Source organism: Bombina bombina, chromosome 10 (genome assembly GCF_027579735.1).
Source record: "Bombina bombina isolate aBomBom1 chromosome 10, aBomBom1.pri, whole genome shotgun sequence".
Classification (NCBI taxonomy): domain Eukaryota; kingdom Metazoa; phylum Chordata; class Amphibia; order Anura; family Bombinatoridae; genus Bombina; species Bombina bombina.
In genome coordinates, this window is record NC_069508.1 from 39,955,324 (window position 1) to 39,981,946 (window position 26,623).

Genomic DNA, 26,623 nt, shown 5'->3' on the forward strand with positions numbered 1-26,623 from the left:
CTATTATTTAATTTGTATCATTCTTTAGATATCCTTTGTTGAAGAAATAGCAATGCACATGGGTGAGCCAATAACACAAGGCAGCCATCTATGTGCTGCCACCAATCAGCAGCTACTGAGCCTATGTAGATATGCTTTTCAACAAAGGATATCAAGAGTGAAACAAATTAGATAATAGAAGTAAATTGGAAAGTTGTTTAAAATTGCATGCTGAATTATAAAAGAAACAATTTGGGGTTCATGTTATTTTCTGATATAAGCCCTTAGTGACCACAGCACTTTTCCATTTGTTGATCATTTGAGACCAAGGCTATTTTTACATTTCTGATGTGTTTAACTGTAATTTTCCTCTTACTCATTTACTGTACCTACACATTATATACCGTTTTTCTCGCCATTAAATTGACTTTCTAAAGATACCATTATTTTCTTCATATCTTATAATTTACCATAAAAAATATACTACAACCACCAAAGAAAACCCATGCTAAATAGTTTCTAAATTTTGTCCCCAGTTTAGAAATACCCAATATTTACATGGTCTTTGCTTTTTTTACAAGTTATAGTAGCACTTGTTATTTCCAAACCTTATTTTTTCTTCAAAATTAGCGATAGTTACATTGGAACACTGATATCTGTTAGGAATCCCTAAATAACTCTTGACATGTGTATATATATTTTTATTAGACAACCCCAAGTATTGATCTAGGCTCATTTTGGTATATTTCATGCCACCATTTCACTGCCAAATGCGAGCAAATAAAAAAAAAAATATATATATATTATTCACTTTTTCACAAACTTTAGGTTTCTCACTGACATTATTTACAAACAGCTTTTGCAATTATGGCACAAATGGTTGTAAATGCTTCTCTGGGATCCCCTTTGTTCAGAAATAGAATACATATATGGCTTTGGCATAACTTTTTGGTAATTAGGCCGCTAAATGTCGCTGCGCACCGCACCACACTTGTATTATGCCCAGCATTTAAGGGGTTAATTAGGTAGCTTGTAGGATTAATTGTAGCTTTAGTGTAGTAAACAACCCAAAGTAATGATCTAGGTCCATTTTGGTATTTCATGCCACCATTTCACTGCCAAATGCAATCAAATAAAAAAAGTTAACTTTTTCACAATTTTAGGTTTCTTACTGAAATTATTTACAAACAGCTTGTGCAATTATGGCACAAATGGCTGTAAATGCTTCTCTGGGATCCGCTTTGTTCAGAAATAGCAGACATATATGGCTTTGGTGTTGCTGTTTGGTAATTAGAAGGCCACTAAATGCCGCTGCACACCACACTTGTATTATGCCCAGCAGTTAAGGGGTTAATTTTTAGCTTTAGTGTTGAAATCGCCCTCCCACCTGACACATCCCACCCCCTGATCACTCCCTGACCCCCCTTTAAACAGCTCTCTTCCCTTCCCCACCTCACAATTGTCACCACCATCTTAAGTACTGGCAGAAAGTCTGCCAGTACTTAGTTTTTGTTGTTGTTTTATTTATATATATATATATATATATATATATATATATATATATATATATATATATATATATATATCTTATGCAGTGTTGGATCCCCCATACAGTTCTATAACCCTCCCCCCTCTACCTATTTGCCACCATCTTGGGTACTGGCAGCTGTCTGCCAGTACCCAATTTGCCCCCAAAAATGTTTTTTTTTTTAATGTAAAAATGTTATGTTTTCTGTAGTGTAGCTGCACCCCCTCAATGCATCGGTGGGGTAAAAAGGGTATTGCAGTGATGCCTGAATATGGAGGCATCACTGCAATACCCTGGAAGCGATCAGGATCCCTTCCAGAGCTTCAAACCCCAGAGGATGTGCCAGGCACGTCGTTGGTCCTTAAGTGTTTTTTTTTTTGGAGGACGTGCCTGGCACGTCCTTGGTCGTTAAGGAGTTAAGTTGACATATAACATTATTAGAGTTTATGCTTACAAGGTTGAGCAAAACTAACCTTTTTTTATAAGTAACTGCACAATACCCTATATATTTAGTATTCAGTAGAGCTAAATTAAAGGAAAATTATGCAAAATAAATAATAAATGTTATATTTTTAATGTGCCTGTAAACCTATTATATTTTAGGTTTAAAGACTGATCTAGGCATGAGCAAGTCTGACTCCCTGTTATCTACTCTATTTACTTTAAAACAATCAGCCTAGAAGTTTTATGAAAGAGTAACATAAACCTTCCTGCAGAGGCCCCTCCTCCTTGTAAGGCTGTTGCAGGAAGTAATAGACACTGCACAAATGTAGGGGGGGGGGAAGGTAAAATCCATTTAAATAGATGAATAATACATATTGCAATTATTTCTATTAGGTATAAGCAACTGTTTAGTACTTTAGTTAGTTTAGTTTAGTACTTAGTACTTACTTAAACAGACCATTTTTAATATCCCTTTAAGTTTGAAGGTGCTTATTTTGATTTGGAAACCAATCAGAAAGGCATTTTTTTACTCCCCTCAACCTCAGGAGCAATATACTCATTGGCTGATGACAACACTAAGGGGTTGATTTATCAAGCTATTGGCCCCCCCCTACGACTGCAGGTTCCCACAAGAGAACCTGCAGTCCGTATTTATAAAGCAGCGGTCATTAGACCGCTGCTTCCCTAACCTCTTCGCCACCTCTTAGGTTGCGAATTTCAATCTCCCTGGTCTCGTCCAAACGGGGAGATTGACAGCTACTGCCCGCACATGAAGGGTTGTGCGTGGGCAGGGGGTGGTGTTGCACAAGAGCACAAAAATTGCATCCTTGTGCAATGCGGAATTCATCCTGCGAGAGCTGCAGTGGATAGGGGTGCATATGTACGCCCCTGTCCACCGCAGCTTGATAAATCGAACCCTAAATGACACAACCGACAAGCATTAATTATTAGTATTGTTATTAATATTAGCATTTATTTGTAGAGCGCCAACAGATTCAGGAGTGCTAAAATAAGTTAACCTTTTTCTGTAGATACTATAGTGAAATTGTGATTTATTTTTTTCCCCAATTTAAGGCCTATTCCTTAGTGGATCGGGAAGTGGGTTATTGCCAAGGAAGCGCATTTATTGTTGGTTTATTACTTATGCAGGTAAGTTATGTCATGAAGTTGGTTGACTTGTAAATACTCTGATACACATTTATTATTGGATGTTTATGCTGAAATTTATATACAGGTGGCCCTTGGTTTACGCCGGTTCAATTTGCGCCGTTTTAGAATAACAACCTTTTTTTAGTCATGTGATTGCTATTGAAAAGCATTGAAAAGCAGTGCACTAATTAAAATAGCCAGTAGGGGGAGCTACTTGTATCCGCTTTTGTTGCAGCAAAGTTATGCAAGCTTAGCAGACTGAAATTAATCTGTGTACACAGAACAGACTATCGAGCAGCTTTCAAAGCAACAAGATCTAGCAGCCACTTCTCTATTATCTTCCTATCCAGCTGCTTGAGGTGAGGGTGCCTATTAATCACTCCAGATTGAAATGCATAGAATAGGTGCAGACCCAATATTATCTAACATGCTAACAATGCAGAGAACTGTTTTCAGAAAAATGCAAGTAAAAAAATGTTTTTGTTCATTAATTAAGTTTGATGATACAGTCTGTTGTGTGATTATTTTTTTAGGTTTATCATGCTGTTTAGCATTTAAAGTCTTCATTTCAAAGCTTTAAAAATAATGTATTAGGTGTTACTTATGACAATTTTGAGAGGGGCCTGGAACCTATCTCCCTCACTTCCCGTTGACTTACATTATAAACTGGGTTTCAATTTACAACGGTTTCGATTTACAACCATTCCTTCTGGAACCTAACCTTGGCGTAAACTGAGGGCTACCTGTACTTTAAATAATGTATTCAGTCAATGGGGTATTTTTAGAGTATAGATTAATATTTCTAAGCAATGTAATATCAGTTCAGATTTACGTGTTTTAATTAAATAACCCCCCCCCCCTTTTAAATGATTTTGTTTATTTTCTAATTTCCAAAAATTTGCTTTTAAGCAGAAGAGAGGTTCACAACCTGTGCTAGTTTTGTAACATTATTACTTTTGTGATACTTTTAGGGCACCACAGTCATATTCTATAATCATAGAAATTATCAGAGCTTTAGTTTAAAGGGACATAAAATCCAAACATTTTCTTTGATGTTTTCAATAGAGAATACATTTTTAAACAACGTTCCAATTTACCTCTATCTCATTTGCTTCATTCTCTTGGTATCCTTTGTTAATACGTATACCTATGCAGGCTCAAGAGCAGCAATGAACTAGTGGGAGCTAGCTGCTGACTGATGCACATATTTGCCTCTTCTCATTGGTTCACTCATCGTGTTCAGCTAGCTCCCAGTAGTGCATTGTTGCTCGTTCAACAAAGAATACCAGGTGAATGAGGCACATTTTTGATAATACATTTGAAAGAAAAATTTGGGGGATTTCATGTCCTTTTTAATTAAAACTTTAAAGCAGTTATTATGTTTAGCAAATATTATTATTACATTTTGTAAAATCTATTTTCTATTTTGCTTCATTCTCAGCAATGTACTACTGTGAGCTAGCTGCTGATTTGGGACACACACACACACACACACACATATATCTCACACACAGAGAAAACCCAGCACTCACTTACAAGCTCTCAGCTAAGATTTAAAAGCAAAAATGGAAAGGTTAGTCACCTCATCTGGCCAAATGGGACAAGCTCAGGTACCACGTCAAGGTCCTTTCCAATACCTGAGACCCTAAAACAGCCACACAATGCAAGCTTTCAAATCCAAACAAACTGAAAACAAGGGAAGGGTGCACAGGAATATGTAACCACCCTAGACATATACAAAACACGGAAGGGAACTGCATATGTATATATATATATATATATATATATATATATATATTCAGTGCTTGACAAATCTGTTTAAAAATGAGGAGCCAGTAAGAATATTTGGGAGCCAGGCATATTTTTAGGAGCCAGACAGTTGAATTTGTATATAGATATATAGTATGAAGAATAACCCAAAAAGTTACGAGCCAGGGGTAAAATTATAGGAGCCAGTGGCTCCCAGGCTCCTGGGTTTGTCGAGCCCTGATATATATATATATATATATATATATATATATATATATATATATATATATATATATATATATATATATATATATATATATATATATATATATATATATATATATATATATATATATATATATATATAATGTATATATCAACTAATTGGCTCACCATGTGTGTTCAGCTAGCTCCTAGTGTATTGCTGCTCCATCAAAGAAACAAAACAAAAGAGAATGAAGCAAATTTAATAATATAAGTAAATTGGAAAGTTGTTTAATAATTGTATATTATATATGATTAATCTGAATTTCTCTCTTATAGGAAATCATATCCTTGTGTCCGTTCAATCACTGAAGCTAAAATTAAATCCTGAATTATTAAAAATAACAAAAAAAAACCCCACTATATAACAAACAATAATTTATTAAAACAAATGTTTTTAGACTCTAATTATTTTGTTTTGTTTTAGTTGAAACTTCATGGTCTTAGAACAGCTGCAGGGGATAAAACCGAGTGAATTAGACAGTAATTACTAGTTACAGAATATATATTAAAGGCATTGTTGTAACATTTACTTAAATGTTAAATTACTGTTTATAGTTTGTCTACATTTTGTTGTTTTTCAAATGACGTCGACCTGAATGAGCAAATGTTATGTTCTTAAAAAATTGTTTTTACTAACATGATCATATTTTGCACCTTTTTACTTAAATACAGGGGTGCAGAAATTCCTTGTTTAGTGTAAGATTTCATTTATAAGTGTGTAGCATGTTGCATGGTCATTTACTGAAATCTGCATGATCAACCCTAGCTTTTCTAGGGGCACAAGGAAACAACAATTTGTTAACAGAGAAATTACAGGAAATGTGGGCAATATAAATAATATATTGAATGAAGTATAATTAAAGGGACACTGAACCCAAATTTTTTCTTTCACGATTCAGATAGAGCATGCAATTTTAAGCAACTTTCTAATTTACTCCTATTATCACATTTTCTTCATTCTCTTGGTATCTTTATTTGAAAAGCAAGAATGTAAGTTTAGATGCCGGCCCATTTTTGGTGAACAATATGGGTTGTTCTTGCTGATTGGTGGATAAATTCCCCCACCAATAAACAAGTGCTGTCCAGTGTCCTAAACCAAAAATTGTCTGGCTCCTTAGCTTAGATGCCTTCTTTTTCAAATAAAGATAGCAAGAGGACGAAGAACATTTGATAATAGGAGTAAATTAGAAAGTTGCTTAAAAATTGCATGCTCTATCTGAATCACACACAAAAAATTGGGTTCAGTGTCCCTTTAATTATACTTCATTCAATTAGTGTTCTCCATTGAAAGTCTTGTCAGCTGGGTGGCATTATGAAGTATAAAGATTGTGACAGTGCCATACTTTACTATATTTAGCATTTTTTGTTATTTATAAATATTAAGCTATCCAATGAACACATTAATTACATAATTTAACATAAATTAATTTAGTGATAATTTGTATTAAAAACATGGAAACAATTTGGTTAGCTTAATATTTGTGTAAATTTTAGCCAGGTTGGCAGTAAAATCAGCTGGGTGGCGCTTCTAAATAGGTTCTGGAGAGGACAATGTCATTAGACTGAGAATAAACATAAAAAGACATTTGTTTAAATCTTTAAAGGAATGGGCGCCACAATGTTGTAACCTTGTAGAGGTCGGTCCACAGCACTATGTTAAAAAAAGTTTTATTCGTTCTAATCTGTTTCAAATAAAGTAACATTTTTAGCATAGTGCTGTGGACCGACCTCTACATTGTTGCTGCTGTTGTTGCTCACCTTCTCTGTTGATTCCAATTAGGTTCAGGTATAAAAAGGTCACTAGAGAGTGCGTGGAATATAGAAGTGTTAAGTCTGGGGTCTGCGCTTTCCTTTTTAACAGAAATTGTAAAGCACATTTGTCAGAAATAAGTTATAGGAATGGAGACGTAAGTACATGGCAACTTTTTTGCTGCTATATGTAATTGACGCCATTAGGACGCTCCATGCCGTCCTAACAGCGTTGGGCTTTAACGCCATTAGGACGGCATGGAATGTCCTACCTTATATGGGGTCCTGCAGCCTCCCCCTTTTGATGCAAGCAAGAATCGTACTGTGGGAGCGTGTCTGGCAGCATAGGCAGTCCCATGATCCGATCCCGGCCTTGAAATCACGCGATCGACTATTGCGTGATTTCATTTTTTACAGCAAGTGTTTACGTCGAAACTGAAGGTATCTGAAGGAGAGTTGCTGCATGCGTGCAAAACGGTCAGCACTGTAATATAGTGAGGGAGATTTCGTCATGGTGGCACCCATGACTAGAGGGAAGCAGGGAATAACCTCACTACTATGTTTATAAAATGTATTTAGGGCCAGATTACAAGTGGAGCGCTAAATATCGCTTTTGTAAAATCAATATTTGCGCTCCACTGAGTAATACCAGTGTACGCTAATGTGAGCTTTTCTTACAAGTTGACAGCAATGCGAATACAAGCTTGCTTTTGCATTGCTAGAAAGCATTGCGCTCACGAGAGCGTGCTTCCAAAGGCTCCAATGGGAGCCTCGTTCTGATGCCGTCAGACAGCACAGAACCTAAGCGCAGCGCATTCTCAGTCTAAGCGCAGCACATATAATACACAAATATATAACATAAATATATATGTATGTAAGCATATACATATTTACTGGGAACACACAGTTCACACAAACAGCAATGTAAACTTTTCAGTGCCTTTTTTTTTTTTTTTTCTAAGACCACACTCCCACCAACTTTACCCCCCAAATACTGCCTAGTGCAGTTATTTTATTAAAAATGACAGATGCTGCTGTATTTTTATTTTTTTAATAAAATACACAATACTGTGTTTTGAGAGCATGTGGGCCACATTTATAAAATTAAACAGAGATCTGATCTCTGGTTAATCTTCTGAATGCTAATTGCTACCGCGAGCTCGCTGTAGCAATAACCAGCTACTTGTAATGGCTGGTTATTTATCGTGCGCCCACAAATTTAGCTCTCCACTTGTAATCTAGCCCTTAGTGTTTAATGGTCCTTTAAAAGGAATGTAAAGTTGAGCGTACTCGCTCACGTCATAGGATAGAATTTAAAAAATAAGGCAGACTTTCATTCATCAAATTTGTACTATATATTGATAATCTCAGATTTTTCCTTTTTAATTTTATACCGATAATCGCCGTTCCTCCGCCCGCCATATTGCTGAATTGATTGACGAATCTGCAATGCATTATTCGTCTTCTTCCCCCCCCCGGGCTGTTCTGCCCCTTTGCCCAAATGTCCCGCCCCATGGGGGAAAGACGATTAGTGGATTGCAGATTCCTCATCTGTCAATCAATTGAGCAATATGGCAGGCAGGGGAATGGCGCTTATCGTTATAGCATTAAAAGGTAAAAATCTGAGAATATCAATATATAGTACAAATTTGATGAATGAAAGTCTGCCTTATTTTTTTAAATTCTATCCTATGACGTGAGCGAGTACGCTCAGCTTTACAATCACTTTAATCTTGTATTACATATTTCTCCTGCTTTTTTTTTTTGTGATTAAAAAGAAACAAGTACATTGATTTTGCCCCCCCCCCGTGCATTATTAACCAAAATTGAATTCTCAAGAAAATCTTATGTCCTTTTTAATATTCAGTTATATTTAGGATCAGCACAAATCAGATCAACCTGAACAAACTCCTGCGTGTGTTTGTTTTTTGGCAGATGCCGGAGGAGGAAGCTTTTTGTGTGTTTGTGAAACTAATGCAGGACTACAGACTTCGGGAACTTTTCAAACCCAGTATGGCTGAACTAGGCCTTTGTATGTATCAGTTTGAATGTATGATCCAGGTAAGAAATAAACCTTTTTTATGATTCTATTGATTGTTCATTTGTTCTTTTTAAGGAAGGTTTTTATTTAACAATCCTATACAAAGTAACCATCTTTATATTTACTTCTTGTAATTGTGCAAAAGGAACATGAAACCCAATTTTTTTCTTTTGGGATTCAGACTAAGCATGTAATTTACAGAAAATGCTTTCCAATTTACTTCTATCATCAAATTTGCTTCCTTCTCATGGTATTCTTTGTTGAAGAGATAGCTAGTTAGGTAGAGTGCATATCTCTGCCAGTCTCTACACTGGCTCCCCATACACTCCAGAATACAATTTAAAGTATTAACCATAACTTACAAAGCACTCAACAGTCCCAACTATATTTCCTCTCTCATCTCCAAATATTCCACATCCCGTCCTCTTTGATCAACCTCTGACCTGCGTCTCCTCACTCTTGTTATCTCTACGTCCCTCTCCCGTCTCCAAGACTTCTCACGTGCTGCTCCTGTCCTATTGAACTCTCTACCCTGCTCCATAACACTGTCTCCAACCTTGTGTAGCTTTAGAATCTCCTTGAAAACCCACCTATTCAGAAGTTTACCATCTCGCCTCCATCTCTCATCCTAACTAAAATAATTGTTTAACTGCCTCACTCACTGCTGCAACTACAATCCACTTGACAAGCTACCCCAACCTTATGTTTCTGCACCCTCAACCTGTAGACTGTGAGTTCTCCGGAGCAGGGCCCTCTTCCTCCTGTACTAGATTTGTTTTCATCTCTGATGAAGCGCATGTGCTCATGCGCGAAACGCGTTAGATGGAGCTCACCTAACTTGTTGTAAGCCTGCATTGCAATAAACTCCATTACTGATCTCAGTACTCGGCTTCCTTTTTCCTCATTTCACTAGATTTGTTTAGTTTATTATGTTTTGTACTTTATCACAAATTCTTTGCTTGTATACCCCTGTCCCTGTACCCAGCGCTACGGAATTTTGCGGCGCTATACAAATAAATGATAATCGTAATAATAATATATATGAAGTGCTTCCATCTAGTGCTTTTGCAAATCTATAACATTTTTGCAAAGCTACTGCCATATAGTGTTACAAGCATGTGTACACACTGCTTTTCACAACAGAGAATAAAGCAAATTAGATAATAGAAATAAATTAGAAAGTTGTTAACAATTGTATGCTCTATCTGAATCATGAAAGAAAAAAATTGGGTTTCATGTCCCTTTAAATAGCCCCTTCATTATGGTCTGTTAATGAAAAGCCAGGAGAAACGTGTTTTTTCGAATTTTAAAAAGTAAATATTTTCTTAAAAAGGACATGAGAGTTAAACATTAACTTCTGATGCATCACTTTTGTTCTAGCATTTAAAATTGCAGTGACTTATGTTTATTTTAAATGTATTTTGTGTTTTTTGGTGTAATAGAACATAAGTCGGCTCTGGTGTAATATAATATAATAATTCAGCTCTGGTGTAATATAATATAATAATTCAGCTCTGGTGTAATATAATATAATAATTCAGCTCTGGTGTAATATAATATAATAATTCAGCTCTGGTGTAATATAATATAATAATTCAGCTCTGGTGTAATATAATATAATAATTCAGCTCTGGTGTAATATAATATAATAATTCAGCTCTGGTGTAATATAATAATTCAGCTCTAGTGTAATAGAACGAGATAATTCAGCTCTGGTGTAATAGAACATAATAATTCAGCTCTGGTGTAATAGAACATAATAATTCAGCTCTGGTGTAATATAACCTAATAATTCAGCTCTGGTGTAATAGAACATAATAATTCAGCTCTGGTGTAATATAACCTAATAATTCAGCTCTGGTGTAATATAATATAATAATTCAGCTCTGGTGTAATATAACATAATAATTCAGCTCTGGTGTAATATAACCTAATAATTCAGCTCTGGTGTAATATAATATAATAATTCAGCTCTGGTGTAATATAACATAACTCAGCCTTGGTGTAATATAACATAATTCAGCTCTGGTGTAATATAACATAACTCGCCTTTGGTGTAATATAACATGATTATTGAGCTTTGGTGTAATATAACATGATAATTCAGCTCGGGTGTAATATGTATTACACCAGAGCTGAATTATCATGTTATATTACACCAGAGTTGAATTATCATGTTATAACATGATAATTCAGCTCTAGTGTAAAATAATATAATTCAGCTCTGGTGTAATATAACATAATTCAGCTCTGGTGTAATAGAACATAAGTTAGTTTTGGTGTAATATAACATGATAATTCAGCTCTGGTATAATATAATAATTCAGCTCTGGTGTAATATAACATGATAATTCAGCTCTGGTGTAATAGAACATAAAAAAGAAAGCACAAAACCTGCACTGTGTTTGTTAATAAAGGAATATAAAAGGTATAGGTGACCTTGGTGCTACCCCTAGTTAATTAGACTTAGAATAAGGGTAGGGGATTGAGCAGGGACAGATAGAGGGGTTTGTAGCACTCTTATTCCTTATAAAGTAATGCCATGTATCAAAACCATGGATAAAGTAATATTTTAGGGTAATAAAAACAAAAAGTTTAATTGGTTAATTTAAAAAACAAATACAGACCACACAGCCCACTACACACGAGACTGTGTAAAGATAGATAATGATATAAAAACAACTTGTATGAGCTAAGCCTAAAGCACGCACCAAAGCCCTGTGGTATATGCTCCCCTGTATTCCTGGCCAATAACTGGATACGTTGGCTTCAGGTGACAGGAGCACAACCCCAAGGCAGAGAATTGGTGCGCAAGGCTGAATACTAAAAACGGATAGTATCCCTGAGTTACAAGGGATCTCGTGGGTTCAAAGACCCCAAACAAACGTGTTTCGGCCGTGGAGCCGGCCTTTCTCAATGCTTACTGCAAAAGTTTTCAAGCCGAGTGACCGAGAGCGGCTTCTTTTTAAGTCCTACCCATGTTCCCATTAGCCAATCCAAGCCCGGTACAAAACACACCTCTGTTGTTCGCCAATCAGATTTACTGGATTTTTTATGTGACGTAGGACAATCTCCTATTGGACGGACTATGCCACACTCCCAAAAACCCGTAAGTGTAGTCTGGTACTAATTGATTATACTAGTACACTCGTAAGTAAAAAGATGAGACGATCATAATCCTGATTACTTCTACCTTTCTACACTAATGTGGTATCATCTATAAGGGGCGTTATGTTGCATATGCGGTTAACGTGTCACTCGAATACACTGTTCATGATTGGTTAAACATGTAAACCGGTCATTGCTTCATTGGTGTACGAGTTAAACACCTTTTTGCATACACACCCCTTGTTTATGAGTACACCGTTATGCCAGTGAGAGTGCGCATAGGACCCCATCGTAAATAGTAAGCTGTCAAAATTAATGATACGGGTCCCAGATCAACATTGTCAAATTCGATCCTTAAAGATATAGTTTCTTGGGCTTGTATCAATCTTCCTAAGTATAAAAAGCAAGATCCCGCTTATATAGTGATAAGGTTCGGCAAGTTCAAGAGAACTTTTTCTGATACATATCAAAAGCATCAAGTCACAGTTTCCAACTATATACCGAAATATCTATGTGCTAGGTCCTCAAAACAGATAATGATGTGCAATTAGGTGAAACATGAATAATGTCCTTAACCCCCATTGCTTGGTGCCAACAGGAGAATTAAGAATTCTTAGGATAGTATCGCAGTGACACGTCTGTCTTGTCTGTAAACAAGTTATGACGTTTTTAAAATGCTGTCCACTACCCCAGGTTACAGATGAATTATTCGATCATATTATTTACATGTTTTCACGCTAAGATGATCTTTTATGTGACTCTATAACACATTTAGAAAGGAAATGAATGAGTGAGGTGTGGTGTGTGTTAGAATTGCATTAATTCTCTATTCTGATTGTGTGGAATACCCAGGTAAGCATAACTAAATTCCAAACATCATTGGACATATATAGTAGCTTCATAGTGACATGTGTTATGCCCCACCAGATAGAGAATAGACACATCCCCTTCACTCATGCTTTCTTTCATGTAATTAGCAAGAGTCCATGAGCTAGTGACGTATGGGATATACATTCCTACCAGGAGGGGCAAAGTTTCCCAAACCTCAAAATGCCTATAAATACACCCCTCACCACACCCACAATTCAGTTTTACAAACTTTGCCTCCTATGGAGGTGGTGAAGTAAGTTTGTGCTAGATTCTACGTTGATATGCGCTCCGCAGCAAGTTGGAGCCCGGTTTTCCTCTCAGCGTGCAGTGAATGTCAGAGGGATGTGAGGAGAGTATTGCCTATTTGAATGCAATGATCTCCTTCTACGGGGTCTATTTCATAGGTTCTCTGTTATCGGTCGTAGAGATTCATCTCTTACCTCCCTTTTCAGATCGACGATATACTCTTATTTATATACCATTACCTCTACTGATTCTCGTTTCAGTACTGGTTTGGCTTTCTACAAACATGTAGATGAGTGTCCTGGGGTAAGTAAATCTTATTTTCTGTGACACTCTAAGCTATGGTTGGGCACTTTGTTTATAAAGTTCTAAATATATGTATTCAAACATTTATTTGCCTTGACTCAGAATGTTCAACATTCCTTATTTTCAGACAGTCAGTTTCATATTTGGGATAATGCATTTGAATTATTAATTTTTTCTTACCTTCAAAAATTTGACTCTTTTTTCCCTGTGGGCTGTTAGGCTCGCGGGGGCTGAAAATGCTTCATTTTATTGCGTCATTCTTGGAGCGGACTTTTTTGGCGCAAAAAAAATAAAAATAAAAATAAATCTTTTCCGTTTCCGGCGTCATACGTGTCGCCGGAAGTTGCGTCATTTTTTGACGTTATTTTGCGCCAAAAAATGTCGGCGTTCCGGAAGTGGCGTCATTTTTGGCGCCAAAAATATGGGCGTCGCTTTTGTCTCCACATTATTTAAGTCTCATTTTTCATTGCTTCTGGTTGCTAGAAGCTTGTTCTTTGGCATTTTTTCCCATTCCTGAAACTGTCATTTAAGGAATTTGATCAATTTTGCTTTATATGTTGTTTTTTCTCTTACATATTGCAAGATGTCTCACGTTGCATCTGAGTCAGAAGATACTTCAGGAAAATCGCTGTCTAGTGCTGGACCTACCAAAGCTAAGTGTATCTGCTGTAAACTTTTGGTAGCTATTCCTCCGGCTGTTGTTTGTATTAATTGTCATGACAAACTTGTTAATGCAGATAATATTTCCTTTAGTAAAGTACCATTGCCTGTTGTAGTTCCTTCAACATCTAAGGTGCAGAATGTTCCTGATAACATAAGAGATTTTGTTTCTGAATCCATCAAGAAGGCTATGTCTGTTATTTCTCCTTCTAGTAAACATAAAAAAATCTTTTAAAACTTCTCTCCCTACAGATGAATTTTTAAATGAACATCATCATTCTGATTCTGATGATTCTTCTGGTTCAGAGGATTCTGTCTCAGAGATTGATGCTGATAAATCTTCATATTTATTTAAAATGGAATTTATTCGTTCTTTACTTAAAGAAGTACTAATTGCTTTAGAAATAGAGGATTCTGGTCCTCTTGATACTAATTCTAAACGTTTAGATAAGGTATTTAAATCTCCTGTGGTTATTCCAGAAGTTTTTCCTGTTCCTAATGCTATTTCTGAAGTAATTTCCAAAGAATGGGATAAATTGGGTAATTCATTTACTCCTTCTAAACGTTTTAAGCGATTATATCCTGTGCCGTCTGACAGATTAGAATTTTGGGACAAAATCCCTAAAGTCGATGGGGCTATTTCTACCCTTGCTAAACGTACTACTATTCCTACGTCAGATGGTACTTCATTTAAGGATCCTTTAGATAGGAAAATTGAATCCTTTCTAAGAAAAGCTTATCTGTGTTCAGGTAATCTTCTTAGACCTGCTATATCATTGGCTGATGTTGCTGCAGCTTCAACTTTTTGGTTGGAAACTTTAGCGCAACAAGTATCAGATCATGATTCTCATAATATGATTATTCTTCTTCAGCATGCTAATAATTTTATCTGTGATGCCATTTTTGATATTATCAGAGTTGATGTCAGGTTTATGTCTCTAGCTATTTTAGCTAGAAGAGCTTTATGGCTTAAGACTTGGAATGCTGATATGGCTTCTAAATCAACTCTACTTTCCATTTCTTTCCAGGGTAACAAATTATTTGGTTCTCAGTTGGATTCTATTATCTCAACTGTTACTGGTGGGACAGGAACTTTTTTACCACAGGATAAAAAATCTAAGGGTAAAAACAGGGCTAATAATCGTTTTCGTTCCTTTCGTTTCAACAAAGAACAAAAGCCTGATCCTTCATCCTCAGGAGCAGTTTCAGTTTGGAAACCATCTCCAATCTGGAATAAATCCAAGCCTGCTAGAAAGGCAAAGCCTGCTTCTAAGTCCACATGAAGGTGCGGCCCTCATTCCAGCTCAGCTGGTAGGGGGCAGGTTACGTTTTTTCAAAGAAATTTGGTTCAATTCTGTTCACAATCTTTGGATTCAGAATATTGTTTCAGAAGGGTACAGAATTGGTTTCAAGATGAGACCTCCTGCAAAGAGATTTTTTCTTTCCTGTGTCCCAGTAAATCCAGTGAAAGCTCAAGCATTTCTGAATTGTGTTTCAGATCTAGAGTTGGCTGGAGTAATTATGCCAGTTCCGGAACAGGGGATGGGGTTTTATTCAAATCTCTTCATTGTACCAAAGAAGGAGAATTCCTTCAGACCAGTTCTGGATCTAAAAATATTGAATCGTTATGTAAGGATACCTACGTTCAAAATGGTAACTGTAAGGACTATCTTGCCTTTTGTTCAGCAAGGGCATTATATGTCCACGATAGATTTACAGGATGCATATCTGCATATTCCGATTCATCCAGATCATTATCAGTTCCTGAGATTCTCTTTTCTGGACAAGCATTACCAGTTTGTGGCTCTGCCGTTTGGCCTAGCTACCGCTCCAAGAATTTTTACAAAGGTTCTCGGTGCCCTTCTGTCTGTAATCAGAGAACAGGGTATTGTGGTATTTCCTTATTTGGACGATATCTTGGTACTTGCTCAGTCTTTACATTTAGCAGAATCTCATACGAATCGACTTGTGTTGTTTCTTCAAGATCATGGTTGGAGGATCAATTTACCAAAAAGTTCATTGATTCCTCAGACAAGGGTGACATTTCTGGGTTTCCAGATAGATTCAGTGTCCATGACTCTGTCTTTAACAGACAAGAGACGTCTAAAATTGATTTCAGCTTGTCGAAACCTTCAGTCACAATCATTCCCTTCGGTAGCCTTATGCATGGAAATTCTAGGTCTTATGACTGCTGCATCGGACGCGATCCCCTTTCCTCGTTTTCACATGCGACCTCTACAGCTCTGTATGCTGAATCAATGGTGCAAGGATTACACAAAGATATCTCAAATAATATCTTTAAAACCGATTGTACGACACTCTCTAACGTGGTGGACAGATCACCATCGTTTAATTCAGGGGGCTTCTTTTGTGCTTCCGACCTGGACTGTAATTTCAACAGATGCAAGTCTCACGGGTTGGGGAGCTGTGTGGGGATCTCTGACGGCACAAGGAGTTTGGGAATCTCAGGAGGTGAGATTACCGATCAATATTTTGGAACTCCGTGCAATTTTCAGAGCTCTTCAGTCTTGGCCTCTTCTGAAGAGAGAATCGTTCATTTGTTTTCAGACAGACAATGTCACAACTGTGGCATACATCAATCATCAAGGAGGGACTCACAGTCCTCTGGCTATGAAAGAAGTATCTCGAATTCTGGTTTGGGCGGAATCCAGCTCCTGTCTAATCTCTGCGGTTCATATCCCAGGTATAGACAATTGGGAAGCGGATTATCTCAGTCGCCAAACGTTGCATCCGGGCGAATGGTCTCTTCACCCAGAGGTATTTCTTCAGATTGTTCGAATGTGGGAACTTCCAGAAATAGATCTGATGGCCTCTCATCTAAACAAGAAACTTCCCAGGTATCTGTCCAGATCCCGGGATCCTCAGGCGGAGGCAGTGGATGCATTATCACTTCCTTGGAAGTATCATCTTGCCTATATCTTTCCGCCTCTAGTTCTTCTTCCAAGAGTAATCTCCAAGATTCTGAAGGAATGCTCGTTTGTTCTGCTGGTAGCTCCGGCATGGCCTCACAGGTTTTGGTATGCGGATCTGGTCCGGATGGCCTCTTGCCAACCGTGGACTCTTCCGTTAAGACCAGACCTTCTGTCACAAGGTCCTTTTTTCCATCAGGATCTGAAATCCTTAAATTTAAAGGTATGGAGATTGAACGCTTGATTCTTGGTCAAAGAGGTTTCTCTGACTCTGTGATTAATACTATGTTACAAGCACGTAAATCTGTATCTAGAGAGATATATTATAGAGTCTGGAAGACTTATATTTCTTGGTGTCTTTCTCATCATTTTTCTTGGCATTCTTTTAGAATACCGAGAATTTTACAGTTTCTTCAGGATGGTTTAGATAAGGGTTTGTCCGCAAGTTCCTTGAAAGGTCAAATCTCTGCTCTTTCTGTTCTTTTTCACAGAAAGATTGCTATTCTTCCTGATATTCATTGTTTTGTACAAGCTTTGGTTCGTATAAAACCTGTTATTAAGTCAATTTCTCCTCCTTGGAGTTTGAATTTGGTTCTAGGGGCTCTTCAAGCTCCTCCGTTTGAACCTATGCATTCATTGGACATTAAATTACTTTCTTGGAAAGTTTTGTTCCTTTTGGCCATCTCTTCTGCCAGAAGAGTTTCTGAATTATCTGCTCTTTCTTGTGAGTCTCCTTTTCTGATTTTTCATCAGGATAAGGCGGTGTTGCGAACTTTTTTTGATTTTTTACCTAAAGTTGTGAATTCCAACAACATTAGTAGAGAAATTGTGGTTCCTTCATTATGTCCTAATCCTAAGAATTCTAAGGAGAAATCGTTGCATTCTTTGGATGTTTGAAATATTATGTTGAAGCTACTAAGTCTTTCCGTAAGACTTCTAGTCTATTTGTTATCTTTTCCGGTTCTAGAAAAGGCCAGAAAGCTTCTGCCATTTCTTTGGCATCTTGGTTGAAATCTTTAATTCATCTTGCCTATGTTGAGTCGGGTAAAACTCCGCCTCAAAGGATTACAGCTCATTCTTCTAGGTCAGTTTCTACTTCCTGGGCGTTTAGGAATGAAGCTTCGATTGATCAGATTTGCAAAGCAGCAACTTGGTCCTCTTTGCATACTTTTACTAAATTCTACCATTTTGATGTATTTTCTTCTTCTGAAGCAGTTTTTGGTAGAAAAGTACTTCGGGCAGCGGTTTCAGTTTGAATCTTCTGCTTATGTTTTTCATTAAACTTTATTTTGGGTGTGTATTATTTTCAGCAGGAATTGGCTGTCTTTATTTTATCCCTCCCTCTCTAGTGACTCTTGTGTGGAAAGATCCACATCTTGGGTAATCATTATCCCATACGTCACTAGCTCATGGACTCTTGCTAATTACATGAAAGAAAACATAATTTATGTAAGAACTTACCTGATAAATTCATTTCTTTCATATTAGCAAGAGTCCATGAGGCCCGCCCTTTTTTTGGTGGTGGTCATGATTTTTGTATAAAGCACAATTATTCCAATTCCTTATTTTATATGCTTTTGCACTTTTTTCACCCCACTTCTTGGCTATTCGTTAAACTGAATTGTGGGTGTGGTGAGGGGTGTATTTATAGGCATTTTGAGGTTTGGGAAACTTTGCCCCTCCTGGTAGGAATGTATATCCCATACGTCACTAGCTCATGGACTCTTGCTAATATGAAAGAAATGAATTTATCAGGTAAGTTCTTACATAAATTATGTTTTTTATACTTAGGAAGATTGATACAAGCTTAAGAAACTATATCTTTAAGGATCGAATTTGACAATGTTGATCTGGGACCCGTATCATTAATTTTGACAGCTTACTATTTACGATGGGGTCCTATGCGCACTCTTACTGGCATAACGGTGTACTCATAAACAAGGGGTGTGTATGCAAGAAGGTGTTTAACTCGTACACCAATGAAGCAATGACCGGTTTACATGTTTAACCAATCATGAACCGTGTATTCGAGTGACACGTTAACCGCATATGCAACATAACGCCCCTTATAGATGATACCACATTAGTGTAAAAAGGTAGAAGTAATCAGGATTATGATCGTCTCATCTTTTTACTTACGAGTGTACTAGTATAATCAATTAGTACCAGACTACACTTACGGGTTTTTGGGAGTGTGGCATAGTCCGTCCAATAGGAGATTGTCCTACGTCACATAAAAAATCCATTAAATCTGATTGGCGAACAACAGAGGTGTGTTTTGTACCGGGCTTGGATTGGCTAATGGGAACATGGGTAGGACTTAAAAAGAAGCCGCTCTCGGTCACTCGGCTTGAAAACTTTTGCAGTAAACATTGAGAAAGGCCGGCTCCACGGCCGAAACGCGTTTGGGGTCTTTGAACCCACGAGATCCCTTGTAACTCAGGGATACTATCTGTTTTTAGTATTCAGCCTTGCGCACCAATTCTCTGCCTTGGGGTTGTGCTCCTGTCACCTGAAGCCAACGTATCCAGTTATTGGCCAGGAATACAGGGGAGCATATACCACAGGGCTTTGGTGCGTGCTTTAGGCTTAGCTCATACAAGTTGTTTTTATATCATTATCTATCTTTACACAGTCTCGTGTGTAGTGGGCTGTGTGGTCTGTATTTGTTTTTTAAATTAACCAATTAAACTTTTTGTTTTTATTACCCTATAATATTACTTTATCCATGGTTTTGATACATGGCATTACTTTATAAGGAATAAGAGTGCTACAAACCCCTCTATCTGTCCCTGCTCAATCCCCTACCCTTATTCTAAGTAATAGAACATAAGTCAGCTCTAGTTTAATATAACATAACTCAGCTTTGGTGTAATAGAACATAACTCAGCCTTGGTGTAATTTAACATGATAATTCAGCTCTGGTGTAATATAACATGATAATTCAGCTCTGGTGTAATATAACATGATAATTCAGCCTTGGTGTAATATAACATGATAATTCAGCTCTGGTGTAATATAACATGATAATTCAGCCTTGGTGTAATATAACATGATAATTCAGCTCTGGTGTAATATAACATGATAATTCAGCTCTGGTGTAATATAACATGATAATTCAGCTCTGGTGTCTAATAACATGATAATTCAGCTCTGGTGTAATATAACATGATAATTCAGCCTTGGTGTAATATAACATGATAATTCAGCTCTGGTGTAATATAACATGATAATTCAGCCTTGGTGTAATATAACATGATAATTCAGCTCTGGTGTAATATAACATGATAATTCAGCTCTGGTGTAATATAACATGATAATTCAGCTCTGGTGTAATATAACATGATAATTCAGCCTTGGTGTAATATAACATGATAATTCAGCTCTGGTGTAATATAACATGATAATTCAGCCTTGGTGTAATATAACATGATAATTCAGCTCTGGTGTAATATAACATGATAATTCAGCTCTGGTGTAATATAACATGATAATTCAACTCTGGTGTAATATAACATGATAATTCAGCTCTGGTGTAATAGAACATAAGTCAGCTCTAGTGTAATAGAACATGCTAATTCAGCTGTTGATAACATGATTTTCAGTAGTAATTTGATGTTTGTTTCCAGGAGCAGTTACCGGAGCTGTATGTTCACTTCCAGGCACAGAGTTTCCATACGTCTATGTATGCATCGTCTTGGTTCTTGACTATATTCCTTACTAGCTTTCCACTTCCAATTGCAACACGGCTATTTGACATCTTTATGTCTGAGGTGAGTGAAGAAGAACGCTGTGCTCAAAATCCCATCTCACTATTGTAACATCAATGCCCAGGTAGTTACTTGTAGAGGTCCTACAGTAGTTTCTTTGGAATGTAATTCGATAATGAACTGGTCCTTTTAAAGGGACATCAAACCCTAAATGTTCTTTCTCTTGTTAAGTGTATCCAGTCCACGGATCATCCATTACTTATGGAATATATTCTCCTTCCCAACAGGAAGCTGCAAGAGTCCACCCACAGCAAAGCTGCTATATAGCTCCTCCCCTAACTGCCATATTCAGTCATTCTCTTGCAAGCCTCAACATAGAGAGGAGGTCGTGAGAGTCTGTGGTGCTTTCTACTTAGTTTATTCTTCAATCAAAAGTTTGTTATTTTTAAATGGCACCGGAGTGTGCTGTTTATCTCAGGCAGTATTTGGAAGAAGAATCTGCCTGCGTTTTTCTATGATCTTAGCAGACGTAACTAAGATCCATTTGCTGTTCTCACACATTCTGAGGAGTGAGGTACTTCAGAGGGGGAATGGCGTGCAGGTTTTCCTGCAGATAAGGTATGTGCAGTAAAATATTTTTCTAGGAATGGAATTGACTAAGAAAATACTGCTGATACCGAAGTAATGTAAGTAAAGCCTTAAATGCAGCGATAGCGACTGGTATCAGGCTTATTAATAGAGATACATACTCTTGTAAAAATGTGTTTTAAAACGTTTGCTGGCATGTTTAATCGTTTTTTAACATATGTTTGGTGATAAAACTTATTGGGGCCTAAGTTTTTTCCACATGGCTGGCTTAAATTTTGCATAGAAACAGTTAACTGAAGCTTTCCACTGTTGGCTGTGGCAGTTTGTTGTGTCTGTTTTTAAAAACGTCTGTCTTTTTTTTTTTTTTTTGATCTGTTTTTTGCATTAAGGGGTTAATCATCCATTTGCAAGTGGGTGCAATGCTCTGTTACCTTATTACATGTACTGTAAAAATTTCGTTTGTTTTACTGCCTTTTTTTCACTGTTTTTCAAATTTTGACAAAATTTGTTTCTCTTAAAGGCACAGTAACGTTTTATATATTTGCTTGTTAACTTGATTTAAAGTGTTTTCCAAGCTTACTAGTCTCATTATTAGTCTGTTCTAACATGTCTGACATAGAGGAAGCTCTGTGTTCATTATGTTTTAAAGCCATGGTGGAACCCCATCTTAGAATGTGTACCAGATGTACTGATTTCATGTTAAACAATAAAGATCATTTTTTGTCTTTAATAACATTATCACCAGAGGATTCTGTCGTGGGGGTAGTTATGCCGACTAACTCTCCCCACGTGTCAGACCTTTTGACTCCCGCTTTAGGGACTCACGCTCAAATGGCGCCAAGTACATCAAGGGCACCCATAGCGTTTCTTTTACCAGGGGATTCTGTCGAGGGGAAAGTTATGCCGACTAACTCTCCCCACGTGTCAGACCCTTCGACTCCCGCTTCAGGGACTCGTGCTCAAATGGCGCCAAGTACATCAAGGGCGCCCATAGCGTTTATTTTACAAGACATGGCAAAGGTGGTGAATAATATTCTGGCAGCAGTATTAGTCAGACTACCTGAAATTAAAGGAAAGCAGTTAGCTCTGGGGGTAGATACAGAGCATACACTCGCTTTAAGAACCATGTATGATACTACCTCACAATATGCTTAGTCTGTGGGTGATTTTTTTTGACTCAGGGAAGATGATTTAACCTGATTCTGATATTTCTACATTTAAAATTTATGCTTGAGAACCTCCACTTGTTGCTCAGGGAGGCTTTGGCTGCTCTGAATGAATGTGTACAATCGCAGGGCCAGAGAAATTGTGTAGACTGGATAAATAATATGCAGTGCCGGTGTGTACTGATGTTTTTCCAATACCTAAAGAGGTTTACTAAAAATTTTTTAATAAGGAATGGGATAGACCAGGTGTGCCGTTCTCTTCCCCTCCTATTTTTTAGAAGAATGTTTTCTAATAGTTACCACCACACGGGACTTCTGGCAGACAGTTCCTAAGGTGGAGAGAAGAGTTTCTACTCTAGCTAAGCGTACCACTACCTCTGACGAGGACAGTTGTGCTTTTTAGATCCAATGGATAAAAAATGTTTATTCAACAGGGTTTTATCCTGCAGCCCCTTGCATACATTGCTTCTGTCACTGCTGCTGCGGCGTTCTGGGTTGAGTCTCTTGATGAGGCTTTACAGTTAAGCGACTCCATTGGATGAATATATTTGACAAGCTTATGCTAGCCAATTCCTTTGTTTTCTGATGCCTTGTTCATTTGACTAGACTAACGGCTAAGAATTCTGTTTTTTACTATACTGGCGCGCAGAGCGCTATGGCTTATATCATGGTCAGCTGTCGTGACTTTAATAAATAAGCTACTTAACTTCCCTTCAAGGGGCAGACCCTATTCGGGCCTGGTTTGAAGGAGATTATTGCTTATATCACTGGAGGAAAAGGTCATGCCCTTCCTCAGGATAGGTCTAAATCAAGGGCAAAAAAAAAAAAAAAAAAGTCTAATTTTGGTACCTTTTAAAAACTTCAGGGCAGGTGTGGCATCCTCTTCCTCTAAGGCAAAACAAGAGGGAATTTTTGCTCAGTCCAAGGCGGTCTGGAGACAATCGGACCTGGAACAAAGATAAGCAGGCCAAGGAGCCTGCTGCTGCCTCTAAGGCAGCATGAAGGAACGGACCCCTATCTGGTAACGGATCCTATAGGGGGCATACTTTCATTCTTTGCCCAGGCGTGGGCAAGAGATGCCCAGGATCCCTAGGCATTGGAATTTATATCCCAGAGATATCTTCTGGATTTCAAAGATTCCCCCCCAAAAAAAGGGGAGATTTCGCCTTTCACAATTATCTGCAAACCAGATAAAGAAGGAGGCATTCTTACATTGTGTACGAGATCCATCCAGTTCCAAGAGAGGAACAGGGACAGAGTTTTTACTCAAATCTGTTTGTGGTTCCCAAGGAGAGGGAACCTTCAGACCTATTTTGGATCTAAAGATCTTAAACAAATTCCTCAGAATTCCGTCATTTAAGATGGAAACTATTCGTACCATCTTAACTATGATCCAGGAGAGTCAATAGAGGACTACAATGGATTTGAAGGATGCTTATCCTCACATTGTGATGCATAAAGATCACCATCGTTTTTCAGGTTTGCCTTTCTAGACAGGCATTACCAGTTTGTAGCTCTTTCCTTTGGGATATCTACAGACCCAATAATCTTTATGGAGGTTCTGGGGTCGCTTTGGCGGTCCTTAGACCGCGGGGCATAGAAGTGGCCCCTTATTTAGACGACATCCTGATACAGGAGTCAAACATCCAAATTGCCCAGTCTCATACGGACGTAGTACTGGCATTTCTGAGATCACATGGGTGGAAAGTGAACAAGGAAAGAGTTATCTATCCCCAATCTCAAGGGTTTCCCTCCTAGGGACTCTGATAGATTCTGTAGAAATTAAAATTTACCTGACGGAGTCCAGGTTGTCAAAGTTTCTAAATTTCTGCCGTGTTTTTTCATCCCATCCGCGCCCTTCGGTGGCTCAGTACATGAATGAAATCGGCTTAATGGTAGCGGCAAGGGACATAGTACCGTTTGCACGTCTACATTTCAGACCGCTGCAACTATGCATGCTCAGTCAGAGGAACGGGGATTACACAGATTTGTCCCCCTGTTAAACCTGGACCAAGAGACCAGAGATTCTCTTCTCTGGTGACTATGTCGGGTCCATCTGTCCAAGGGTATGACCTTCCGCAGGTCAGATGGGACAATTGTTACAATAGATGCCAGCCTTTTAGGTTGGAATGCAGTCTGGAACTCCCTGAAGGCTCAGGGATAGTGGACTTAGGAGGAGACCCTCCTTCTAATAAATATTCTGGAACTGGGAGTGATATTCCATGCTCTTCAGACTTGGCCTCAGTTAGCAACTCTGAGGTACATCATACTCAGTCGGACAATATACACGACTGTGGCTTACATCAGCCATCAAGGGGGAACAGAAGTTCCCTAGCGATGTTAGAAGTCTTATAATAATTCACTGGACAGAGACTCACTCTTGTCTATCAGCTATCCATATCCCAGGTGTTGAGAACTGGGAGGTGGATTTTCTAAGTCGTCAGACTTTTCTTCCGGGGGAGTGGGATTTCCTCCGGAGGTCAAGACCAAGCAGGAGAGGGCTTTGGTGTTTTTGACAGCGCCTGCGTAGCCACGCAGGACCTGGTATGCAGATCTGGTGGACATGTCATCCTTTCCATCACGGTCTCTGCTTCTGAGACAGGTCCCTCTACCTCAGGGTCCTTTCAACCATCTAAATAGAATCAATCTGAGATGGACTGCCTGGAGACTGAACGCTTGATGTTATCAAAGCATGGCTTCTCCGAGTCAGTCATTGATACCTTAATACAGACATGAAAGCCTGTCTCTAGGAAAATTGAACATAGATATGGTGTAAATATCTGATTGTTATGAATCCAAGGGTTACTCATGGAGTAAAGTCTGGATTCCCAGGATATTATCTTTTCTCCAAGATGTTTTTGAGAAAAGGGTTGTCAGCTAATTCCTTAAAAGGGGACAGATTTTTACTCTGTCTATTTTTTTGCACAAGCGTCTGGCAGGTATTCTAGGCGTTCAGGCATTTGGTCAGGCTTTGGTTAGATCCAAGCCTGTGTTTAAAACTGTTGCTTCGCCATGGAGCTTAAACCTGATTCTTAAGGTTCTTCAAGAAGTTCCGTTTGAACCTTTTTTGTTCCATAGATATCAATCTTTATCTTGGAAAGTTCCTTTTGGGTAGCTAATTCCTCGACTCGTAGAGTCTCCAAGTTATCTGTGTTACAATGTGATTCTCCTTATCTGGTCCTTCGTACGGATAAGGTAGTCCTGCGTACCAACCTGGGTTTTTTCCTAAGGTGGTATCTAACAAGTACATCACTCAAGAGATAGTTGTTCCATGCTTGTATCCTAATCCTTCCTCAAAGAAGGAACGTCTATTACACAATATTGGACGTGGTTTGTGCTTTAAAGTTTTACTTACAAGCTACTACAGTTTTCATCAAACGTTCACCTTGTTTGTTGTCTATTCTGGACAGAGGAGAGGTCAAAAGACTTCAGCAGCCTCTCTGTCTTTTTGGTTAAAAAGCATAATTCATTTAGCTTATGAGACTGCTGGACAGCAGCCTCCTGAAGGGATTACAGCTCATTCTACTAGAGCTGTGGTTTTCTGTTGAACAGATTTACAAGACGGAGTCTTGGTCTGCGCTTCATACTTTTCAAATTTAACAAATTTGATACCTTGCTTCTTCGGAGGCTATTTTTGGGAGAAAGGGTTTTTTACAGGCAGTGGTAACTTCCGTTTAAGTACCTGCCTTGTCCCTCCCATCATCCGTGTACTTTAGCTTTGGTATTGGTATTCCATAAGTAATGGATGATCCGTGGACTGGATACACTTAACAAGAGAAAACATAATTTATGCTTACCTGATAAATTTATTTCTCTTGTAGTGTATCCAGTCCACGGCCCGCCCTGTCACTTTAAGGCAGGTAATTTTTTCATTTGAACTACAGTCACCACTGCACCCTATGGTTTTTCCTTTCTCTGCATGTTTTCGGTCGAATGACTGAATATGGCAGTTAGGGGAGGAGCTATATAGCAGCTTTGCTGTGGGTGGACTCTTGCAGCTTCCTGTTGGGAAGGAGAATATATTCCATAAGTAATGGATGATCCGTGGACTGGATACACTACAAGAGAAATAAATTTATCAGGTAAGCATAAATTATGTTTTTGTGCGTCAGGTAGAGCATAGAGTTTTAAACAAC

At 38.0% G+C, this 26,623-nt stretch overlaps 1 protein-coding gene across 3 annotated transcripts in view; it reads left to right on the plus strand.

Annotated features, from left to right (window-relative positions):
* Positions 1-26,623, plus strand: part of EVI5 (ecotropic viral integration site 5) — a 406,332-nt gene that overhangs the window by 133,959 nt on the left and 245,750 nt on the right. For all 3 annotated transcript variants that reach the window (XM_053693996.1, XM_053693998.1, XM_053693997.1), the window contains 3 exons: positions 3,026-3,100; positions 8,801-8,926; positions 20,653-20,796. In XM_053693996.1, the coding sequence (XP_053549971.1) occupies positions 3,026-3,100; positions 8,801-8,926; positions 20,653-20,796 (345 nt within the window). The remainder of the gene's footprint in view (positions 1-3,025; positions 3,101-8,800; positions 8,927-20,652; positions 20,797-26,623) is intronic.